The sequence below is a fragment of the Xenopus laevis genome, chromosome 4L, assembly GCF_017654675.1.
Source record: "Xenopus laevis strain J_2021 chromosome 4L, Xenopus_laevis_v10.1, whole genome shotgun sequence".
In the NCBI taxonomy this organism is placed as follows: domain Eukaryota; kingdom Metazoa; phylum Chordata; class Amphibia; order Anura; family Pipidae; genus Xenopus; species Xenopus laevis.
Genome location: NC_054377.1, coordinates 40784758 through 40809370, shown reverse-complemented (window position 1 = coordinate 40809370; position 24613 = coordinate 40784758). Strand labels below are relative to the sequence as shown.

Below are 24613 nucleotides of genomic sequence, written 5' to 3'. Positions count from 1 at the left end.
TCAAGATGCTTCTCATGGCAGCTATCACTACTACAAAAGAACTCTTCCCCTAAAAACCTCAACCTGCAAAAATAAAGGTTTATTAAAATGGGCCCCAAAATGTGTTATATGAAGCCCTTTAATTTTTTTTTTTAAAAAAAACTTTTTTTTCTGGTATGGAACAGTTGGCTTTTCAGTATTTATATGTGATTTATAGAGCCTAAAAAACAAATCATTCCCATCTGAAATCTGTTTGTTTAGGGGACACTGAGTTGCAGTGCACACATTCACTCACACATCTACAGTATCTTACATAACCCTGTGAGACACCAGGGCAGTTTACTAAATGAGTTAGCAGACTTGATTACTCATTACAGATGTGTTGACAGTTCCATTGTTCTGCCCACTGAGTGGAAGAGGAGGAGGAATTCTCTTCGGTATATATTCAGAAGTTTCTGTTACTGATAACTTTGCCCATTAGTGATCAGGACAGGAGATTCATTCTCTTTCAAACAGAACATCTTGACTATGTGCACTGCAATGTGTTATGTACTTCAGATCTAAAGATCTTTGCAGTTTTGGCAACAAACATTATTTTATCTCATCTGCTTTTATACAAATCACAGAATGGAGGAGCTGGCTAGAGAGAGTATCAGCTTGCTGGGCAGGAGTGTGGAAGGTGGGACACCCAGTCTATCTTCCATAGGAGCCATCTTCATCATGTTAAAGTCTGCACTGGGAGCTGGACTCCTAAACTTCCCTTGGGCTTTTAACAAAGTTGGTGGAACGAATACAGCCATAATGGTGGAGCTGGTGAGTCTGAACCTTCCAGTTTCAGTATTTCATTAGCTGCACATAGATTAGGGGTTGTATATTAAAACTGTGTACTATAGTGTGTAGTATGAAGTTCTTTATTTCTTTATGCATGAATTAACGCTGAGCTTCATGATCCTATGTTACAAAAAGTTACACTTTTATAAAGGCGTGTGTATATGAAGTTTCACTAGACTATCAGTAAATTCACAAAAGTGACTTTAAAGTAATACTGAAACTAAACTACTTTTCAAAATATTACGGTATATTAAGTGGGTTATTTACTATACTCGAATTTTCCTGATCAAGCTTTTGTTGGCAAAAACTTAAGCTCACAAATCCAACCTTTTCAGTGTTTTCAGGCAAAAACAAAAAAACTCAAGAGAATTAATTGCTCGGTTTTATGAAGTTTTTTCACAATCCGATTAAATCAAGTTTTTTATTAATAAATAAGCTAAAATCAGGCACAAGTGTTTGGCTGAGCTATTTTTATTAATATTATGACATAAATTTGGATTTTAGTAAGTAACCCCCTAAAAGTTCCCTATAGGTCATGCATATCATTTTTTGCTAATAAGTCTGCTTTTGTAAGAAATGGTTACTGTAAGTTCCTAAACACTACGGTTTTGTCGACCTGGCTGTCCCATCTCAAACTGTTTGTAAGAATTTCTAATGCTAACGGACTACTGTTGCACAAAAGTGGCAGCCCCCTTCATAGAGGAACATGAGGGATCAGTGTAAAGGCATCAGATAAATACTTTTATGGCAAAATTCGATAAATAATCACACAATCTGAAAAGGGTGAATCACAAAAGGGTATTAAGAAGAATGTGTTGTTCAAACTGGAATAAAACCGGCAGATACTCACCATTGTCTGAATGGCAGCTCTATTTTTCTTTATTGACACCACCCTATGACAAAACATTTTTTTAATTTAAAAAAGTTGGGGTAAAGTAATTTCTGTTTAAATAAATTTTTTGACTTTTTTTGTTAATAATGCCTTATATCATCTTCAGACTGGTGTAAGTTCTAATTCAGATTTATCTGAAGATATTAGATATAGTAATTCTATTACAATTGCTCCCAGGAGGACACAAAAATAAGACATTTATGAGATAGAGCAAGCCTTTCATGAATTTAACTCCAATAATTCTTGTATGTCTTTGATTATTAGCCTAATGGCGCACATGGCAGTTTCTAGCTGGAGTATTTTCAAGTTTTTGAGAAAATTTTTTAAATTATTTGATTAAAATGAAGTCTATTGGAAATGGTCTTCTCCTAATTCAGAGCTTTGTGGATAAAGCGCCAGATAATGGATCCCATACCTTTACTAAGAGTGGAATGTGGGGTGATTGTTTCTCTAATGGAAAACCTAATAGCTAAATATATTTGTTTTCCATTTTCTTTAATACCTTCAAGCTTCTGTGAAAGTTTATTTGGCTTATCTTTTTTTAAGCACAGTCAATCTAATTGTTGTATTTTTGTTTTGTTTTACTTGGATCTCAGGGATCTCTGATCTTCCTCATCAGTGGACTAGTAAGCCTGGGATATGCCTCATCACTCAGCAAACAATCCACATACCAAGGAGTCGTTAAAGATCTGTGTGGTCCAGCCATTGGGAAGCTCTGCGGAATATGCTACATAATCAACCTTTTCATGATTTGCGTTGCCTTCCTCCGAGTGGTAGAAGATCAGCTTGAAAAATGTGGGTGAGGGATTACTCCTGGATTCTATATAACTGGATGCAAAATATGTATTTGCATCTGAAAACCAGTGTCATGCAATATAAATGACTAAGCATATACTTTTACTATACATTAAAGCGGGTTATTTATCCTAATTTATCTCAATATTTTCTGCTACAAACTCCAATCAAATCCGCTCTGCTTTTTTTTTCGCTTATTTATTATTACATTTTCCCGAAAATCTGCTTTTCGGAAAATAAAAATCAGATTTTCGTGATTGTTTCTGATTTTTTATCCGATTTTCAATTTTTTTTCGCTTTTTTCATCCGAAAACTCTGAAAACTTCAGGGTATTGCACAACACCCAGCGCACATCAAAAAATCATTGGGACTTCTCCCATCGACTTATATGCAAATTTTTCATGAATTTTGCATTCGGAGTTTAGTACATAACCCCCTTTATGTCAAACCATTTTGCTGCTGGGTTATGATGTAAATGAACAAAAGGGATTTTGTTTTGTAGATTCTACTTTTCTACATTCTATTTAAATAAACAGAAAAAGATTGATGGCTATCATTTTATGGCATGGGGCGGGGCATATTTCTGGCATTTTGCTGGCTGCATTTTCTGGTGTATTTTTTACATAATGCTCTAAATCTGCTGTTCCAAGGTTAAAATGCATTCTACCCTCTTAAAAAAAAAAAAAACTTTTAGGGATACTGTATGACTTCTTTATTTTTTGTTTGTTAAATTCTGATTCAAGCAGATCATTGGGATAACCAAGGTTTTGATTTTAACGTGTAAGTTGCCACAGGTCAATGTACTCTGTGACAAGTAAATACAATAAATGATAGGTATTGCAGAGGATGACATATTATGCTGTATCATAACACAAATTGTTACATCTGTTTTGTGGGTTACAGCTTTGTTTTTTTTGTTTTTTTGTTGTCTTTCTAGTGTGTGACTCTCTACACTCAAACAGTACCTTGTATGCAATGAGTGAGGCATCTCAACCATGGTACATGGACCAACGCTTTTCAATGACTGTCCTCTGCCTGGTCATGATTTTTCCTTTATCCATCCCTAAAGAGATCAGTTTCCAGAAATATACAAGGTAATCTAGGAATCTTAAAAAAAACTTCTGTCCTATTTGGTTGTTGCATTCCTGCTTGTACAATACAGATGAAGCACCATGAATATTTATTTCTGTTTAATACTAGCTGCCAAATTAAAGACCAATATCCTCACTTTTATAAAGATATCGACACTTTTTATTACAAGAACTTTTCAATTCTCATAAGTTCATCCTTACCTCTATTTCACAAGCTATTACCAGTGTTGGATATACTTCTCCCACGGCACTGGAATGTGTCAGTGTCACTTTAAAGGGGTTGTTCACCTTTAAATCACCTTTTAATATGATGCAGCGATTGATATTCTGAGACCATTTGCAATTTTTAATAAAAAATAATAGCTTTTTTTCAAGCAGCTCTCCAGTTTGCATTTTCAGCAATCTGGTTGCTAGGGTCCAAATTACCCTAGCAACCATGCATTAATATGAATAAGTGACTGGAATATGAATAGGAGAGGGCCTGAATAGAAAGATGAGTAATAAAAAGTAGCAATAACAAATACATGTGTAGCCTTACAGAGCATTTGTTTTTAAGATGGGGTCAGTGACCCCCATTTAAAAGCTGGAAAGGGTCAGAAGAAAAAAGCAAATAACTCAAAAAGTATAGCATATAAATAATGAAGAACAAATGCAAAGTTGCTAGGAATTGGACATTCTATAAAATACTAAAAGTGACCTCAAAGGTCAACCACCCCTTTAAGTTGTTTAGCTGCCTAGTACAGTGTAATGTATATGCTCATGCAGTCATGGCACTGGAGACTCTATAATAATGCTAATGCCATATGGGGCTGATCCCCAGTCTGCAGATAACAGTAGGTCGAGAATAAGCCCTTTCACTGCCATCACTTTTCTTCTGTGTGACTGCACCTGCAGCCACTGCATTAGCCCAGGTGCAGGCAAATGGGGCGATATGGGTGCCAAACTCCACTCTGTGTGCCTTCACTCTGGCTGACGCAGCGGCTACAGGTATAGCCTTGAAAAGCTATAGAATACAATGTAATTCGATTAGCACTGCTTGTTTTGGGTTACTCTTCATTGGAACATGCTGCCTCTTCCCATTCAAATAAATTAAATGAGAATTCAAGCAGGTTGCACTTGAACAAATGCTTAAATTGGTGGGTGTTTTTATTCTTTCAATCTCTCCTACTATGCTCTGCTGTGGGAAACTGTTTAGAACCACATTTAGAACCACATTTTATTTTTATTATTATTATTAGTGCCTGTGACCAACAACTAGGTGATATCTTATATTCACAGTATCCTGGGAACACTGGCCGCTTGTTACCTGACAGTAATGATTATCGTAAAGTATTATGTGATGGAACATCCAGTTATAACAAAGCATGAGTTTTCATCCAGGTGAGTATAAGAAAGGGTTTGTCAAAAGAGCCCTCAGCTCTTTCCATTTTATATATCTGTATAAACATGTTATTTCATCATATCATCATATACTGTCATTGTGTCATCATATACTGTGTTTTAGATAATGTCAGTTAGTAGAAAATAAGAACAACACAAACAACCAAACTCATCCATTTACTGCCACAAAAAGAGACCAGCAAGATTTTCTCCTTTGAAACCGGTATGGGCTGGTAAAATGTGTGGGGGTTGCTTTTAGTGAATTTATTTTGTTTATTAAAGGGGTAGTTCACCTTCAAATTAACGTATATTTGCAATTGGTCTTTATTTTTGATTATTTGCTGTTAAAAAAAAATTATTTAGCTTTTTCTTCGCAATTCTCCTGTCTAAATCACCCTAGCAACCAGGCAGAGGTTTGCATGAGACACTGGAATATGAATAGGAGAGGACCTGAACAGAACTAATAAAAAATAACATTCTAGCATCATAGAGCAATATTTTTTTGGACCTCCATTTGAAAGCTGGAAAGAGGCAGAAGAAGAAGGCAAATTATTAAATAACTATACAAAATAAAAAAAATTTAGACCAAATGAAAAGTTGCTAAGAATTGGGCATTCTATAACAAATTAACCCCCCCTAAAGGGCTGTGATATTTTTAAAGCTAGACTTTTCTACTACCACATTATACAAAGGCAGCACTTCCTTGGCTGACAACCCATTGCCCTTACTGGCTGCTTGAGCATAATGAACTGCAAAGCTGGGCCTGCTAAAAAGGGACATTTAAAGGGATACTGTCATGGAAAAACATCAGTTAATAGTGCTGCTCCAGCAGAATTCTGCACTGAAATCCATTTCTCAAAAGAGCAAACAGATTTATTTTTCAATTTTTTTTTCAATTTTTTTTCAATTTTGAAATCTGACATGGGGCTAGACATTTTGTCAGTTTCCCAGCTGCCCCACTCATGTGACTTGTGTCTGCACTTTAGGATGGAATTACTTTCTGGCAGGCTGTTATTTCTCCTACTTAGGGTAAGGCCACACGAGGAGATTCGGCGAGATTTTGTCGCCTCGTCTTTTGCGCGACTATCTCCCCGAACTGCCTCAGCGTTTTCCCCCATAGGCTAGAATGAAAAGTCGTCTGCGCTAATGCACACGCGGTGATGCATTTTCAATAGTCGCCCAAAGTTGCCTCAGTGACTGGGGCGATATCACTCCAACTTGCAGTAAAGAGTGATTGAAGTTTATCAGAGCGCAAGTCAAATGACTGGAGGCAGCTGGGAAATTGACAATATGTCTAGCCCCATGTCAGATTTCAAAATTGAATATAACAAAATCTGTTTGCTCTTTTGAAAAATGCATTTTAGTGCAGAATTCTGCTGGAGCAACACTATTAACTGATGCGTTTTCAAAAAAACATGTTTTCCCATGACAGTATCCCTTTAAACTAGTGGAAATACAGGTATAGGACCTGTTATCCTGACTGCTCAGGACCTGGGGTTTTTCCCGGATAACAGAGCTTCCATAACTCATACCTTGAGTCTACTGTAGAATCATTTGAACATTAAATAAACCCAAATAGACTGGTTTTGCTTCCAATAAGGATTTATTATATCTTAGTTTGTATCACGTACAAGGTACTGTTTGATAACTGCAGGGAAAAAGGAAATCATTTTAAAATATGTGGATTATTTGGATAAAATGGAGTCTATGGGAGACAGCCATTCTGTAAATAAGAGCTTTCTGGATAATGGATCCCATACCTGTGTTTATAGATTCACCTTAATTCCATTAAATACAGATAAATTGAAACAAATTAACCTAGTAAGACTGGTAGAAAACTAGATACACCAAGATATTACCCTGAAAAAAGGATTAAACATTTCCATTCTGCTTATGATGCCCCATGAAAACTATTCAGTATAGTTCTGGTGTATAGTAATCAGTATGACATGTGTAAGTATGTAAGTAAAATACAATAAAGGGCAACAAAATAATATGGGAAAGATGGGAAATTTTCCGTTGCAACAACAAACTGGACCTTTTGGTTTTAGACATTAGAGAAGCATTTCTTAAGGAGGGATTACTTTGGATAAATACAATTAGAACATGTACTGTATATAACACACTAGAGCCATGAATATCCTATCAATGATATCCTTATAAAAGATGCTAAATTATGTCAATAGTTAAATTGGTGCTTAGTAATGCATGTCACATCCAATAATTGATTGGTGGGTCACAGTCCCATACCCTCTACAAAAGTTCTCAGCCTGTGGCCTCATGCTTTTATACGGCCATGGATCTTTATAATAAGAGGCTTTGCCAAAACATACCTATAAATTAATACTGCCAACAAAGCGCTGAAGGCCTTGTTGACATGGTTTTCAGTTTACTACTACAAGAAACAAAATAGGAATGGCATTGAGGAAGCACTGTTTTATATAGGCAAATCATATATTTATCTTAAACTGAAACAGATAAGTGAGAGCAAAGGAGAACTATACTCAATAAACCTGGTTTTATCTCCATTATAGTGCTGCTTCCTGGGCGTCTATGTTCAGTGTTGTTCCCACCATCTGCTTTGGCTTTCAGGTAATTCGCTTCAAATTAAATATTGAAATTTAGTAGCACAAAATATATATAAGAAAAATCATATATGTCTGAATATGGGATGGTTATAACTTTTAATATACTGTAGACCAGGGCTGTCCAACTGGCGGCCAGCGGCCCCTCCCCCTCGTGTGGCCCTCCATATCCCAGTCTGCCTGCTGTGTCTGTTTACCATATGTAAAGTATCACTACAGAGATTAACTGGCCCCTGCATTGTTTAAACCTCAAATTCAGACAAATCCCCTGCATTGTTCACACCTGTGATCCACCTGCATTGTTCACACTTGTGACACTTCTATTGTCTATATCCTAAAGCCCTGTACTGTTCACACCTGAGACCCAGACTGAAACTGCCCACATTGTTCACCTGTTCAGACCTTGTTCAAAATGCTAATGGGGCACCAGCATTGTGTCACTGTGTATGTAGTACATATTAGACTGGTCCTGATTCCTTTCTCCTGCTCTGTTCTGCCTTCCCTATGCTCCCTGTGTGTGTCATACTTTGGTATTTGTTCTGGGGGTTTGTTAGCATTTGAAAATTATTGTTAATGGCCCCTAAGGTGTTTAATCATATGCTGGGGTACTGTATTATACACAGGGGAGGAGGAGGCATATGGATTTATGGGTATGTCTTAATATGACAACTTTTTCACATATGAGTGACATCCTTGCCAGCGCAGGCACAAGGTAGTTTGGCACCCTAGGCAAGAGCTTCAATCAGTGCTCCCCTGTCCTGCATTACCATTTCCATCCTTACCATGATGGTTTTTCAATAAAGAGAGCAAGAAAGTGTACAACACTTTTTCATTTATATTACTGCCCCCTGTATCTGTGCAAGCAAGCTCAGCAGCCATCCATAATACATCCCGCCCGTACCTGTGCAAGCAAGCTCAGCAGCCATCCATCATACAGCCCTCCTGCAGCCATTATATTGCCCCCAATCTTTACCTGTGTCAGCAGCACCCAAAAATAAATCTGATCACATCATATTGCCCCCATGTATTTATGTACCTGTGAGAGCGCCCAGCCCAGCAGCAACAGCAAACATATGGCTCCCGGCCCAAATCTGTACCTGGCTGTGCCAGCAGGAAGCTTCACACTTTACAGTAATAGAAAGAATGTCTTCAGTTCAGTGCAAATGTGCAAGGCTGAGAGCAGCGAGAGCCACACCAAGCAGGCCGCCAGCTCTCTGCCTCTCTCTGTCACCCAACACATCAGTGACGTCACTGACGCGTGTATGCACCGCACAGAAGGAGCTATTACTTGCTGGCAAGAGGGAGAAGGGGAAGGAGATGGATACCACCCAACTGGGTGACCATGATTACTGAAACAAATTATTAAATTAAACGCTTGAAAAAAGTGCGCCCCTCAATGATGGCGCCCTAGACAGCCGCCTACTCTGCCTACCTCTAGTTCCGGCCCTGCAGTGAGCACCAACCATCTGTTTTTTTGGTGTGCTATTAATGTGGACATGGTCTTGCGGTAATGTGGGTGTGGTTTAAAGTGGGTGTGGTCGAAAAACAGGGAGTGGCTAACACTGGCTTCCGTTATAGGCCCTCCACAATGTAGATTGGAAAAATTACGGCCCTCGATACTACAGAAGTTGGACAGCACTGCTGTAGACAGGGCCGCCATTAGAAATCACGGGGCCCCGTACAACAAAATTTTTGGGGCCCCCTGGGCCCCGCCCACACTGACGACCAAGCTCCGCCCCATATCCCGCCCACATCGCAGTTAAAAGACCACACAGACATCAGCGCTAAAAAAGTAACCCCCCCCCCCCACACAAGTTGTAAAAAGCTATTGATGGTCAGGGCCCCTTATAAAAAAAATTGGGGCCCCAAAAAAAAAAAATTAAAATTTTTTTTTTTTAAAAACATTGGTGGCAGGGGCCCCCTGTTAAAAAAAACTTGGGGCCCCAACAAAAAAAAATGTAAAAAAAACTAAAAAATAAACAAACATTGGTGGCAGGGGCCCCCTTCTAAGTTAAAAACAAATTGGGGCCCCAAAAAAAAATTTGAAAAAAAATTAATTTTTTTTTTTAAAAAAAAAAAAAAATTGGCGGCAGGGGCCCCCTTATAAGTTAAAAACAAATTGGGGCCCCAAAAAAAAATTTGAAAAAAAATTAATTTTTTTTTGAAAAAAAAAAAAAACATTGGCGGCAGGGGCCCCCTTATAAGTTAAAAACAAATTGGGGCCCCAAAAAAAAAAATTTGGAGAAAAAAAAAAAAAATGGTGGCAGGGGCCCCCTTACAAGTTAAAAACAAATTGGGGCCCCAAAAAAAATTTAAAAAAAAAATAATTTTTTTTTGAAAAAAAAAAAAAACTGGTGGCAGGGGCCCCCTTACAAGTTAAAAAAATTTGGGGCCACCAAAAAGAAAATAAATTTTTTTTTTAAAAAAAAAACCCAAAAAAAAACAATGGTGGCAAGGGGCCCCTTACGAGTTAAAAAAAAAATTGGGGCCCCAAAAACAAAAGTTTTAAAAAAAAGATTGGTGGCAGGGGCCTATAGAATATTAAAATAATACATTGGTGGCCAGGGGATTAAAAAAAAAAAAAACACAAACTGGTGTTCAGTAGAATTGAACTCATGGCTTCAGTACTTCAACTTCGCCTCCTTTCGTGACTTCGGGTCTTTTCACCGCTTCAGGACTTCGGCTTCGGCTGTTTTCGTGACTTCGGGTCTTTGCGCTGCTTCAGGACTTCGGCTTCGGCTGTTTTCGTGACTTCGGGTCTTTTCGGCGCTTCGTGACTTCGGGACTTCGGCTTTTTCCGTGACTTCGGGTCTTTTCGTCGCATCGGCTTCGGCTTTTCGGCACTTCCGCATTCGGCACTGAAGAGGCAAGACGTACGGCTCGGGCGCTCGTAAGGGGGGCCCGGATCTTCAAAAAAATGCAGCGCTGCCGGGCCCCCCTTCATGCCCGGGCCCGGTACGCTTGTCCCCCCTGTCCCCCCCTGATGGCGGCCCTGGCTGTAGACCAGGGATCCCCAACCTTTTGAACCCGTGAGCAACATAAAGAAGTAAAAGGAGGTGGGGAGCAACTTTAGCATGAGAAATGTTCTTGGGGTGCCAAATAAGTGCTGTGATTGGCCATTTAGTAGCCCTTATGTGGATTGTCAACCTACATTGAGGCTTTGTTTGGCAGTGCACATGGTTTTAATACAACCAAAACTTGCCTCCAAGCCTGGAATTCAAAAATAAGCACCTGCTTTGAGGCCACTGGGAGCAACATCCAAGGGGTGGGAGAGCAACATGTTGCTCACGAGCAACTGGTTGGGGACCACTGCTGTAGACCATAGTTGTTGCCTGTGTGGCTAGATGGGAACTAGTAGCCTGGTTGGCTTGTCATAATTCTACAGTTGGATAAACAAAGCCTTTAGTCTGACCTATCACTGTATTTTCCTTGCAGTGCCATGAAGCTTGCATTACAATTTACTCCAGCATGAAAAACAAATGTTTGTCCAACTGGGCAGCTGTTTCAGTGTTTTCAATGCTGATCTGCTTGCTAATTTACTCATTAACAGGTAGGTGACTGCTTATCCATGTGTCATCTGTTTGGTCTGACTAGTGTGACATTATGTTGACCCTGCTACACACAATGTTTTCATTGTTTGCTTAACTTCAATGAACTGTTAGTATCATGTAGAGAGTGATATTCTGAGACAATATGCAATTGGTCTTAATTGTTATTATTTCCAGGGTCAGACTGGGTCAGAGGTAAACTGGAAAAAACTCGGTGGGCCCCGGCCCTCACCTGCCCCCGCCGTCCCAGACCCGCTCCCTCGATCGGCCAGTCCCCAAAAAAACCTATGATGTGTAGCACACCGACGTTCACGCATACACGCTGGCATTTGCATATGCGTGTGGGGGGTCCGGACGTTTGGAACCCGGTTGGCCCCCTATGCGCCAGTCTGACCCTGATTTATTTGCGTATTTTTAATTATTTAGCTTTTTGCTCAACTCACCAGTTTGACCCCCATTTGAAAGCTGGAAAAAGTCAGAAAAATGCAAATAATTAAAAAAAACATACAAAAAAAAAAGACCAATTAAAAAGTTGCTAAGAATTGGCTATTCTATAATATTCTAAAAGTTACTGTAAAGGTTTTAAGTCTGCAGGAGAATTTCTGATACAACGGATACCTTATCACTGCTGCCAATTTAAATGCTGTGGGTATAAAAAATCATTGCTGGCCATTTTTGTGTGATGAACCTGACATACCCATGGCGATTAACATTGCTGGCAACGAAAAGGTATTTTTTAGATATATTTCACCCATTACTTAATGTGGGCTCTAAAACTCCCCTTGTGTCATTGCCTTTAAAATTACTAGGGATAGCTTTTTGCTGCCCCAGGTAAAGTGTCACCTATTATATGCATGCCTTCCCTCTTACGAAATTTTAAATGTCAACCTGGTGGCAGTCCTGGACACTAACTAAAAATTAAACATGCCTTTATTTCTCTCTGGTGTCTGGAATAAGGGGCTAGACAAAACTCTGTAACAGCAGGTTTTTACATTTTCCTTGAGCCTTCTACTCCAACCTGATTGGCCAGTTTATGAATTATTTCGACAAATTGGTTGCTCACTGGCAAGAACCTGAATTATGTGGTACAAACACAGCTTGAGGCCATGACTGGCACACTAGATGCTTACCACTTTTGTGTGTTTTAACCTTTAGGGGGATAACTTATGATATATGTGCTGAATTGCAGTACAGCAGTTGTCCATTATAGCAACCAATCAGAAGTTTGCTTTCATATTTAATTATTGAATGGGGAATTGCAATTAAATGAACCATTTTTACAAGATTTCTTTCCAGAGGTGACATTTTCTTCAAGATAAACGTTATTTGTTTGACTATTATTCTGTTGCAGGTATCTATGGGTCCCTCACATTTGGAGAGGCAGTAGCAGCTGATATCCTCATGTCTTACCCTGGGAATGATGTGGCTGTGATAATAGCTAGGCTGCTATTTACTGTCTCTATCGTCACAATCTATCCAATCATCTTGCTGCTGGGAAGGTAACAGCTTTATGCAAGACTTTTATGCATGATATTTAAAGTATTTGGCTCCCCACAGGTATACCAAGGAATATTTCCTAGTCAGGTTCAATTTTCAAGTTGCAAGAATCTGTTGCACAAGTGGAATGATGCTACTGCAATCTGTTTAACTGTAATGTAAATTAAATTGGTGGTTCACCTCTTAGTTAACTTTTAGTATGTTATAGAATGGACAACTTTTCAATTGGTGTTTTAGGGGCAGATTTGAATTTGAGGGAATTTAAAAAAAAAAAAAAAAATCGAAATTCAAAGTAATTTTTTGGATACTTCGACCATCGAATAGGATACTACGACTTTGAGTTTACCATCGACTAGGATACTACGACTTTCGAATTCGATTCAAAGTAAAAATAGTTTGAATATTCGACCATTCAATAATCAAAGTACTGTCTCTTTAAAAAAACTTAGACTTCAATACTTTGCCAAATTAAACCTGCCGAAGTGCTATGTTAGCTGATGGGGACCTTCTACAGCATTTTTCTAAGTTTTTTTGAAGTCGAAGTAAAATCGTTCGATCGTACGATAAAATCGTTCGAATTGTTCGATTCGAAGGATTTAATCATTCGATCGAACGATTTTACTTCGACCGCAGCATACCCAAATTCGATGAAAAAAGTTTGAATTCGATATTCGAATTCGAAGTATTTAAATTTGATGGTCGAATTTCGAAGTTTTTTTTACTTCGAAATTCGACCCTTGATAAATCTGCCCCTTAGTGTTTTAATTATTTGCATTTTTTTCCCCTGACTCTTTGCTACTTTCAAATGGGATTCGTTGACCCTATGTAAAAAACAAATGCTCTATAAGACTACAAATGTATTACTACTGCTATTATTATTAATATTATTATTATTATACTATTTATTACTCATCTTTCTATTCAGGCCCTTTCCTATTTATATTACATTCTTAATCAAGTCTATGTATGGATGCTTGGGTAATTTGGACCCTAGCAACTAGATTGCTGAAATCACAAGCTGGAGAGCTGCTGAATAAAAAGCTAAATAATTAAAAAAACACAAATAATAAAAAGTTAAAACCAAATGGAAATTTTCTCAGAATATTACTCAACTCAAAGGTGAACAATCCCTTTAATATGGGGTGGATGAAGGAACTTGCATTAGGGTTTCAGACCCTATAGTACTGCAAACGAAAAAATTCCAATGGCACACAGGACTTATGCAACACCTTAAAGGGATACTGTCATGGGAAAAAAAATGTTTTCAAAATGAATCCGTTAATAGTGCTGCTCCAGCAGAATTCTGCACTGAAATCCATTTCTCAAAAGAGCAAACAGATTTTTTTATATTCAATTTTGAAATCTGACATGGGGCTAGACATATTTTCAATTTCCCAGCTGCCCCAAGTCATGTGACTTGTGCTCTGATAAACTTTAATCACTCTTTACTGCTGTACTGCAAGTTGGAGTGATATCACCCCCTCCCTTCCCCCCCCCCCAGCAGCCAAACAAAAGAACAATGGGAAGGTAACCAGATAACGGCTCCCTAACACAAGATAACAGCTGCCTGGTAGATCTAAGAACAACACTCAATAATAAAAACCCATGTCTCACTGAGACACATTCAGTTACATTGAGAAGGAAAAACAGCAGCCTGCCAGAAAGCATTTTTCTCCTAAAGTGCAGGCACAAGTCACATGACCAGGGGCAGCTGGGAAATTGACAATATGTCTAGCCCCATGTCAGATTTCAAAATTGAATAAAAAAAAATCTGTTTGCTCTTTTGAGAAATGGATTTCAGTGCAGCATTCTGCTGGAGTAGCACTATTAACTGATTCATTTTGAAAAAAAATTTTTTCCCATGACAGTATCCCTCTAAGTGTTTTTAGCAGTCACTGCATTCCACAATAAACGCTTAAGGTGATGCATAAGTCCTGTGTGCCATTAGAATTTTTTCGTTTGCAGTACTTTTGGGAGGTGGCCAGACCTCCACCGGTGAGCACCAGGTATCTTTGTTTAGCCAAAGAAGGCAGAATGTGCGAGTACCTAAACCTTTTTCATTCAGACCCTATGGCAGGTAGTAAGGACAGGGCTGTCTTGTGTTGCTGAACTCTGCACCTCATGCATGTAGTGCATAGGTGCAAAACTCCTTCTACCTTTTCCTGCTGTGTTTTAATATGTGACATTCCATCCTCAGGTCTGTCATTCAAGAAGCCTGGTTAAACCACAGGAAAAAGTCTTTGTTTGTAACGTCTTCATATGAGAGGTGTGTTCGTGTGGTTATTACAGTGCTGTGGATTCTTGTCACTTTGCTCATCGCCCTGTTTGTGCCTGACATCAGTGAGGTGATTTCTGTCATTGGAGGAATTAGCGCTTTCTTCATCTTCATCTTTCCAGGTTTGCATTTGTTGTACTCTGTGACCAAACTTGTTAACGGGTAGCAGTCTAATATTAATAAATATTTACTTCAAAAATACCATACATATTCAGGGCTGCCACTTATATGGGGTCATTGACAAAGTGCAGGGCAGGGCGGAAAGTGCAAGAGCAAACTGTCATATTTTATTCACACTTGCAGCCTATACTATTCTTAATTGCCACAGATCTCCGCCCTCCAAAATGGAAAGCTTAAACCTGCCAGCTTTCAGTAGTGTTATATTCATGAGGGATGAAGGGGTAACATGCTGTATTTTTCATCTGCCTTATGGCAGGCAATAATGATAGGGCTGTCTTGCACACATGGGTGCTGCAGATAGTTACAGATTTCTAATCCAGACCCAATACCAAGCTAGCCAGAACCCAGGCACACTTGCTTTAGTGCTAATAAATTAACCCTATAATGTTACATTTAGGGGCCCATTCACTTAGAAAAAAAACTTAGAATTTCGAATGTTTTTTTTGGCTACTACGACCATCAAATTGGCTACTTCGACCTTCGACTACGACTTCGAATCGAACAATTCGAACTAAAAATCGTTCGACTATTCGACCATTCGATAGTTGAAGTACTGTCTCTTTAAAAAAAACTTCGACCCCCTACTTCGCCACCTAAAACCTACCGAGGTGCCATGTTAGCCTATGGGGAAGGTCCCCATAGGCTTTCTAACAATTTTTAGGCCGAAGAAAAATTGTTCGATCGATGGATTAAAATCCTTAGAGTCAAATTCGAAGGATTTAATCGTTCGATCGAACAATTTTTTGTTCGATTGAACTATTTGCAGTAAATCCTTCGACTTCGGTATTCAAAGGATTTACATTCGGGCATCGAATATCGAGGGTTAATTAACCCTCGATATTCGACCCTATGTAAATCTGCCCCTTATTGATTGTTTATTTTGAACTCACAAACATACTCAAATCAACTACTATCTTGCTCTACCATGCCTTCTTGGGGTATTTTCAGGCTGTGATAGGCTAGACTACCAACGTTAACAGTGCCAGAATCCAATCAGGGTCTTTTCTCTAGTACTGATAAGTGAGCTAAGACAACTTTTGCTTGCTTGATTGAACCAGATGAAAGAAGTATCAATAATAGTCCTGAGGGTTTACTTATTTAGTTATCCTCTGTAAATACTTCTGTAGGCAGTAATGGTGTTTTTATTTCAGTGTTAACCTGAAACCCAGTGGGGGACCTCTGGGGTGGCATATAAGCAGCATGTTTGCTGGAGTCTAACATTTTAACAATATAAAAGAAAAAGGAAGAAGTCGCTCCAACTCACCATGTAGGCCATACAGGGCAAAGCAGTGCTGTTAACTATAACTCCAACTCCTGTGTTGTACCATAAAAAGTAAAACTTTAGAATCTTTCCTCTAAATACTCCTTAGCCTCTGATTATGTGTACCTAAATTGTGTGAAGTTACCAATACTACTAAGCATGCTTTTTCATTTGGACTAACCAAGTTTGCTGCTGTTTCATCTTTCCACTTTTAAGAATATAAAGCTAATGTCTGTCAATACAGAAATTAAAAGATAACTAAAGCCCAACAAAGTATTAGGCTGCAAATGTGGTATCTGATGCATTATTCTTACTGTATCAAGTGCACAGCAGCCCGTTCACTGTAGTGATCCTGGCTTTCTAAGCTGTTCAGTTCTAAATGAACAGTGTTGTGTTTAAAGCGCAATATACACAGAATCATATTTATTGCTATAGCCTTTTTAGAGAACCACAATAAAAAATCATGTTTTCCTGCCAGAGGCTATTACCTTAAAGGGGTTCTAAACTGAACCACAATGCTTTCCCACAGCACCACCTAGAAGTTGCCAATAACCTTAATTATGAATGCAAAAAAAATCATGCAGCCAGATTTACACAGATCATCTGGGAATCTCATTGGAGGATTTTTTTTATTTTAATGCAGCTGCTGGTTATGGAAAAACTGGGACTTTTTTTATTGAGTAATACAAACTTGATGTTAATGTTCTCAGTATGCCTTAACCTTGATAATATGCTGCTTATTCTGGGATTTGTAGTCCAGGCAACAGCTGAGTAAAGTTTTGTTGAGCAATGTAGTATTGCAGCGTTTAGTACCCCTAAAATGCAATGAACTGCTTATGACACAGTGGCTAAAATATTTACTTGAGTAGCAATGAGATACTTGCTGGGAATGGTGTTTTGATGACTGCAGTAATCTAACCTCTGCATATGCCATGGGTCTTATTCTATACATTTTTGAAATGCAAAATATACTGTACCTAATATATCCAACTCAGTACTGCACTGTTGTACAAAAACGCCCTGTGACCTGCCTTAAATAATTTCATTCATCTTTCAGGCCTGTGCTTGATTTGTGCAATTGAATCAGAACCAATGAATCCAAAAGTAAAGTAAGTAAAAACTGTCTCTATAAAGTGTATTTCTTCTTCAACTAATCTTTACCATAAGGACTTCACAGGCTGCAGTGATGTAAATTTATTCTCTAAAAAACTCCAAACATTCCTGCCGAGGTTTCAGTGGAATTTGTGTGTCTTCACAGATTTTAACAAAATGTATTTTGTTTCTTCATGAATCCATTATTGCATCTTAATTGATTCTTATGAGCATTAATGTCCATGATATGGGCTTCATTTTATTAAAGGAGACCATCACCTAGACATAAAAAGCAAAAGGAAATAGGGCTAAGAACAGTTTAATTGTTCTATTAGCCCCCAGAACTTGAATATTAGGGAACTGGAATATGCCAAACCTAGCCGGGGACAGCCACCAAAGCATTTCTTCTTCCTCTTTGTTGGGTAACATTTAGCAAATCCATCTGGTACTAAGGTTTTGCTTTAGAGTTTTTATGGGAATATCAATTATGTGAAGCTGTAGTGTGACCATGTATGTGTTAATTGTTCTTCTACAGAGTCCTGTAGTGAAAATTGGTTTAGCAGCAGTGTCAGAGGTAGTGCTTGTGATGTAATGGAAGTTTTTGATTTCTCATGGTTACCCAAAGACACTTTTTATGTCAATTTTTACTTTCTTATAAGCATTATGAAATCGCATATATGTCAATTATAGTTCATGGGTATACAGTTGCTTGCTCTCTCTCATGAAATATAACTGATTCTTGTAATTTTTAAGTTATGAATGAATTATCTAGAACAGCAGTTAAAAATGACCTGTAACTGAAAGGTTGGGTATTTTCTGCAGACAAATACAACTTCTCTTTTTATGCTACTGAGTGGAAATCACTGACCATCAATTCAAATTTAAATAGAATTTTTTTTATAGCCCTTTACACAATATTAGATATTGTTTTCAGTTTTAAATACACACTGTTTCCCTGTACCTCAAAATAATATAAAAGTAACAAGTATGGTTTATTCTCTTCTGTGTGTAGATCTTGCCTGACTGCCTGGGGAATTATCTCTGTGGTCTGTGGAGCTTTTATCTTTGGACAAAGCACAACTATTGCAATTATGGAAATTATAGCCAAGTTTTGAGAGTTTGTCACTTATGGCACAACCATTTTTAAATGTTATTTTTACTATTTAACTTGATGTTTTTAACATTGTAACAATAAATCATTTTATTTACACCTCTGTTTCATTTAAGGACACGGTCCAATTTTTTTTTGTCAATAAAATCGACTGTTATAGTATGAGGAACCCTCAGTGGTAAGGTTTAAAAAGAGTGAAGTAAGAAGATGGAGAAGTATTTGTGTAGGGCAAAGAAGAATTTGCCTTAGTTTAACTTAAAATAGATTTAACTTATCCCCCTATCAGAACCTCACATGCCCATTTTTGTCACCACCAAAGTATTGTCCATTTGAATAAAAATTAAATTAAGCTTCCAGCTGTCTTTAAGAAATTATAACCAAATCATTTTGACTGCAACATTTTATCTTGGAAATACATGTATGTTTTAGATCCCATCCATTCTAGTGTAATAATTTGCATTAGTGTGGCTATACACAGGCAATAAAAGATGCTGATGGACCGAGCTGGCATCTTATGGGGTCCTCCAACAAAAATCGTGCAGATGTAGATTGAGCAGGTTTGAAATTTCTGTCAGGCAGAGTTAGAGGACTGCATTGACCTGTATCCCCTCATTGTGATCTAAGGGCCAATGTGGGCATATCCAGGAATGGTCCTCTTGTTTCACGACCTTGGCAAACAAGCTGGTCTTTCAGTGTATGGCCACCGCCCAAGTGATTTTTAGTGCAGTAGGAAACTGAAATATGAGGACCAATACATCCACTAGGCTCTTGCAAGTATGCCTGGATTAAACTGCCTACAAAGTAATTCTTGTGTAAATTCAGGCTTGGGTCATGCAAGAATCGTGTACTGTGCAAGTATAACAGATTCTTTACTGAGCATGTGCCTGAACTTGGGTGGCATGTTGACCGTTCCTATGTGATATGCATGGGTATAATGTGAGTTAGGGCGGGTTCCCTAACTCAAATTATCCCCATGCATTTCACATACATGCTCATGTATGTGTATGTACAGTTAGGCCTGTAAATCTGAAGTGATTGTATTTAAAAAAAGGCTTTATTTCCTTTTTAGTTTATGCAATATTTTTGTTCAACCCACTGAATTAAAGCTGAAAGTCTGCAGTTCAACTGCATCTGAGTTGTTTTACTTAAAATTCATTGTGGTAATGTACAGAACCAAAATTTGAAAAAAGTTGTCTCTGTCCAAAGCTTTATGGACCTAACTGTATGTGCCCCAACATGGCCACACTCCTAGTGCATGAGGCTAAGCTTTCGGAAGGGGTGCCTTGAACAAAATACTATTTACTATTTCATCAACTCCTTGCACAGAAGTTGCTCTGATACATCTTAAGGATAATTACATTTTGGGATGTTTTGACTGCGCATACATCAGAAAAAAGTGGAAATCACTGTCTTTCATTCTTTCCCTTAGGCTAGGGCAACACTACATGCTGCCCCAAAGCTCCTCTTCTACTGCGTTGCCTGCACATGGAAACATTGCCTCCACTCAAGTGCAGGCATGTGTGATGGATTTTGGCTTAAAATGCAAAATCTTGTATTTTGGTGCCATTATCCCCAGTATATGGTGTGCCCCCCCCCCAGCCTTAGTAATACATGGGAAATGCAACCTGAAGCAAAGGCACACATAATGGTGACAGAGGAACCTCTGCCCAGAAATGCTTGAGAAAGACATAGTGAGGCTCCGTTAAAAAAATAGAACTTATTTGTTCTATTGTTATTTGTTCTATTGTTCTAAGCAAATGTGCTTAATTAGTTTGATAGGGGTACAGATGGCTCAACTCAATCATCTCTATACATGCAGTAGATTTAGTGAATAAAGTACCCCCTCTTGTAAAATATAAGGATATTATAAGTTATCGAGGAGTTTCATAACCATATAAAAACTTCTAACTTCTAATATCCTCATATTTTGCAACTGGGGGTACTTTATTTATTATTACACACAAGTTTCAGTGAGTCATGTGACAGAAATGACATCAGAACTCACCGTTTATAACTGATGACATCAGAACTCACCGTTTATAAGGATATCATTTACAAGATATTCATGGCTTTTGTGTTATATGTATATAATTCATAAGAACAGGCGGAAGGCGTGCATTAGTGTTTACCCATACCTCCCAACTATCACGATTTTAACAGCTCAGCCAGCATTCCAAGATTCTTATTGAAATGTTCCACATTTCTCTTAGATCTCCTTTCTCAAACTTAATTAGCTAAGGATGCTTTTTGGAGCCCAGAATACTCAGCACCTGCACTCAGGTTCGACTGCGCCGGCGGCACACCGGGAAAAAAAATTTACTCCCCATCTTCAATATTCATTTAGATATTTTTTAGAGTTTTTTCCCTTCTCCAGTTCACATGGGAACTCATAAACAAATTCCAGCCTCAGAATAAATGTCAAATCTTTTTTAAGAGTTTTATTACTTGTATCTGGGCTGTACATATCCTATAATAAATATTTCCTTTAAAATGGCATTTCCAAGAATCCTGCATCACACAAGGCATTAAACCTTTTACCAAGAGTATTCAGTACATACAAGTATAGAATATCAAACATTACACTGAAGAATTCAACATTCCGAGGAGTTTGTGCATGTCATTCAGTCCTAGGATATTTTTAAAAAAGAAAGAAAAAACATATCACCTAATAAATGGAAGCAGCTACTAAGGCTTCCAGTGCACTGAACATCTAATCTAGCCATGCATCATTAGAAGATAAACAGTAAACAGACCTGAGGGGTTGCGTAGGCCTAGAATATGCTATTTGCATGGACAAAAAGAACAAATGTAAAGAATGCCAACTAATGATCTAAGTGCATATGTCCACTGGCAGGCTTTGTTTCTACAAATGAGACCAGCTGCAGAATTAACTACTTTTCTCACAGGTTATTAGTTTTCTTTTTCTCAGCGAACTAAAGAAATATAATGTAAATTAACTGATGATAATGTGAATGGACCCACTGGATCGGTTCACTGGTGTATATGATGCAAGGATAATATAGTCTCGAGGAGGGTTTCTAGAATATCTTTCTAAGGCCAGGATCTTCTGAAGATTGTCCTGGTGGGTTGCTTTTTTATATTTAGACTCTTTGCACTTTTCACCTATACCATTTTTACTAACTATTATTTATTTTTATTATTCCATTTTTATTTAATACTACTATTATTGAGGCAGTGTTTAGGGTTTAAGGGGTTTCATTATGATTTCCCTTTAACTAACAAGCAAATACATTCAGATTAAAAAGACAGCACTTGAGAAAACTGAGAATTCTCAGAGAAAAACTCCTGGTTGGGGGTTACAGGGGATTCAAGTCAGACAGAAACATGAGGCTCAGTAGAGTATTGACAATATTATCCACTTAGGTCTGTCCTTACAGGTGGCTCCATCAATCTCTGCTCAAGGTGCACCACGCAGCTGAAAAATTAAAAAAAAAATTATAGCAATCAGTAATTGATGTATCTACATGCACAAATCAGTGACATTTACCTTAAATGGATAAGAATATGTTTACCTTCTTATGAAAATACAATGTAATATTGATGAAATCATCTCAATTCTAAGCAAATTGCCTTAATTGAATTCTATATTATGGAAATAAATATTAATTTTACAGATTACCACAGTATTTAGTATGGCAGAATCAATTTCCAAGAACTTGTGTTTCCATTTCAACAGTAGTACCATCTTGATTTAAAGCAAATCCAGCCTGCTGGAAACCCTCTGTATAATGAGTTGCTCATTATATCAAAATCCCAACAGGCTGTAGTTGGGGGAGGGAGGAATTTGTTTACACAAGAGACCTTCTCACTGGACAGATTCATTCATTTTGATTGTGTACATATGAACAGGAAGGAAATTGTGAATTTACTTTCATAGTTTCACAAGCTGTAGTCACTGAACTAATGTGGAAAAGTAGGATTAACTCCCCTTTATCTGAATGTTTAACTATAACTACTGTACACTGCTGTTGTAAATATCTGTGTCTAATTTAACAGCGAGAGCAAAGAATTTTATACATTAGAAGGTGCACTAATTTGGTGACCTGTGCCACTGTTTGGATCACACTGGAGCCGTCACAGACCATTCCAGAGATATAATTTTTCAGTCAGCCAGCTCTATATTTGTCTAAATGTGGCCATACACAGGCATGTGGGCTTCTGAAGGGTCTCCCCGATCGATATCAGGCTAAAAATTTTCCAGATATCAATCTGGGAGGTTCAGGGCTGGGCCAAATCGGGCAGGCGCCCCAGGCAACACGACCGATCGCGTCGCCCCCTCCAACCGAGCGCACGTACAGCAGCGCGTGCAGCTGCACATGTACAGGAGCACGCGTGCACACACCACCCTTTCCTCACCAAGGCGCGCTTGCAATGCACATAGCCCAGGATTCTTCAGGCTGGACTGGGGTAGGCAGCAGTTAGAGGTACGTGCTGGGCGCCCTCCAAGCTTTGCGCCCTAGGCACATGCCTACTCTGCCTACCCCTAATTTTGGCCCTGGAGAGGTTTGATATTTCTGGCAATCGAGGATCGCATCAGGTAGTTGATGTGGTCCTATGACCTTTCTGCACCCATTCTCTTTGTTGTAATCCGATTGTTCGGCTTTAGGACCAAACGTTTGGATTAAGCTGATATCCCTTGCTGTTGGTGGGCATATAGGGGAAAGATCCGCTCATTTGGCAACCTCGTCAAATGAGCGTATCTTATAATGTATGGCCACCTTAAGCCTACAGCAGATATTGGTTGGGGCATTAATATTGTTCTACCACATGCCTCAAGCTGCTGAGTCATGAGCTGGAAGAATACTCTCACACTATAGCCATGAAAGTATACACAGTGCATACCTGGTACAGAAATGTTGGAGATGGATTCTGGCTGGAGCAGGGTGTCCACCTTGACATGCTGAAATAATTTATAAGCTGCACTCTGCAGGTGTCTGAGAAAATAAAAAATAAATTATTCCTGTACTGTGTACAAATCTGTAACCAAACTGCAGCAATTTAGCATAGCAGAACACCACAGACATGCACACCAATCATGATTCCCATGCCTAATACTGCCTAAGGGCTCTTACTGATGATCTGTTGAAGCTGCGCTCCCCTGCGTTCCATTTTTTTCAGGAATAGACACATTAAGCTTTTTTCAATGGGGCTGTACTCACACAGGCGCGTGTAGGCGACGAACGCAGGTTGAGACGCAACATGCTGCATTTTTCCTGGGTTCGGCGCCTACACGTGCCTCTATGAGTACAGCCCCATTGAAAAAATTCCTATTCCTATTCCTGCGCTCCCCTGCTGCTGAACGCAGAAAAACGGAACGCAGGGGAGTGCAGTTTCAACCGCTCGTCAGTAAGAGCCCTTAAGAATACTTCCACAAATAGACAAAGAAGTACACAAGTTAATGTTTGACTAACCTCTTCCAATCCTCTTCTGTTTCCCAAAACTCATAAACTATATAAGTGGCTGCATCTGGTAGCCGGGCAGCAGTTACGCTGAATAAAAGGAAAAACACAGCTATATAAAAATGTGGGGCCGAAAAAACATTGCACTAAAGCAAACAATAGACACAACTGCAACACAACTGCTGCAGTGTACTTTGCTAAAATACAGTGGTTCAGATAATCAGAAATAGTTAAACATGAACAATCCTCATGAAATACAGGTGTTACAGGAGAAAGAAGCCAAAACAAATCCGATGATCAATTTTTAATTCTTTCATAAATCCCTTATGAGGTAATATAGCACAATACTCTTAATATTATGAACTGCACACAATGTGCTGTATGCTGCACACTTATTTCCCTGAATTTTCAGTTTCTGTAATAAAAGGAAACTACCTGCACCATGGCACTAAGCCAGTAAAAGAGAAGCCCATTGCTATGGCAGTCACTACATTACGGGGCATATTTATCAATGGTCGAATTTTAAATTGAAAAATTCTAATTCAAAAAGACCAACCGAAATTAAGTCGTAGTTAGGTCAGTTTTCGATCGAATAGGTCTGTATTTGGCCAAATTAGAATCGTACGAATCGAAGGAATAGCGCATTCGATTGAATTCGATTCAAAGTTTTTACCAA

General features: G+C 38.5%; 2 protein-coding genes across 2 annotated transcripts in view; one reads left to right on the top strand and one right to left on the bottom strand.

The window, feature by feature from the left end:
* The first annotated feature begins 376 nt into the window (after window positions 1-376).
* On the top strand, window positions 377-18614 carry slc38a8.L (solute carrier family 38 member 8 L homeolog). Its single transcript, XM_018257809.2, has 10 exons — window positions 377-792; window positions 2299-2497; window positions 3435-3591; window positions 4867-4968; window positions 7503-7560; window positions 10989-11103; window positions 12453-12600; window positions 14796-14995; window positions 17372-17423; window positions 18419-18614. Exons 1-10 carry the CDS (start codon window positions 607-609, stop codon window positions 18519-18521), a joined length of 1320 nt encoding a protein of 439 aa, XP_018113298.1. The 5' UTR covers window positions 377-606; the 3' UTR covers window positions 18522-18614.
* Window positions 18615-20940: 2326 nt separating this feature from the next.
* LOC108714000 (N-terminal EF-hand calcium-binding protein 2) overlaps window positions 20941-24613 on the bottom strand; it is a 103246-nt gene continuing 99573 nt past the window's right edge. The window contains exons 11-13 of the mRNA XM_018257808.2: window positions 23950-24027; window positions 23381-23472; window positions 20941-21953 (exon numbers count right to left, since the gene is read on the bottom strand). Of these exons, the coding sequence (XP_018113297.1) occupies window positions 21925-21953; window positions 23381-23472; window positions 23950-24027 (199 nt within the window). The 3' untranslated portion in view covers window positions 20941-21924. The remainder of the gene's footprint in view (window positions 21954-23380; window positions 23473-23949; window positions 24028-24613) is intronic.

Bases quoted from the DNA above. Each gene is read 5' to 3' on its own strand.
- slc38a8.L (XM_018257809.2), top strand. From the start codon at position 607: ATGGAGGAGCTGGCTAGAGAGAGTATCAGCTTGCTGGGCAGGAGTGTG. The intron at 12,601-14,795 runs GTAACAGCTTTA...TTCCATCCTCAG, and splicing joins ATCATCTTGCTGCTGGGAAG to GTCTGTCATTCAAGAAGCCT. The intron at 17,424-18,418 runs GTAAGTAAAAAC...TTCTGTGTGTAG, and splicing joins CCAATGAATCCAAAAGTAAA to ATCTTGCCTGACTGCCTGGG.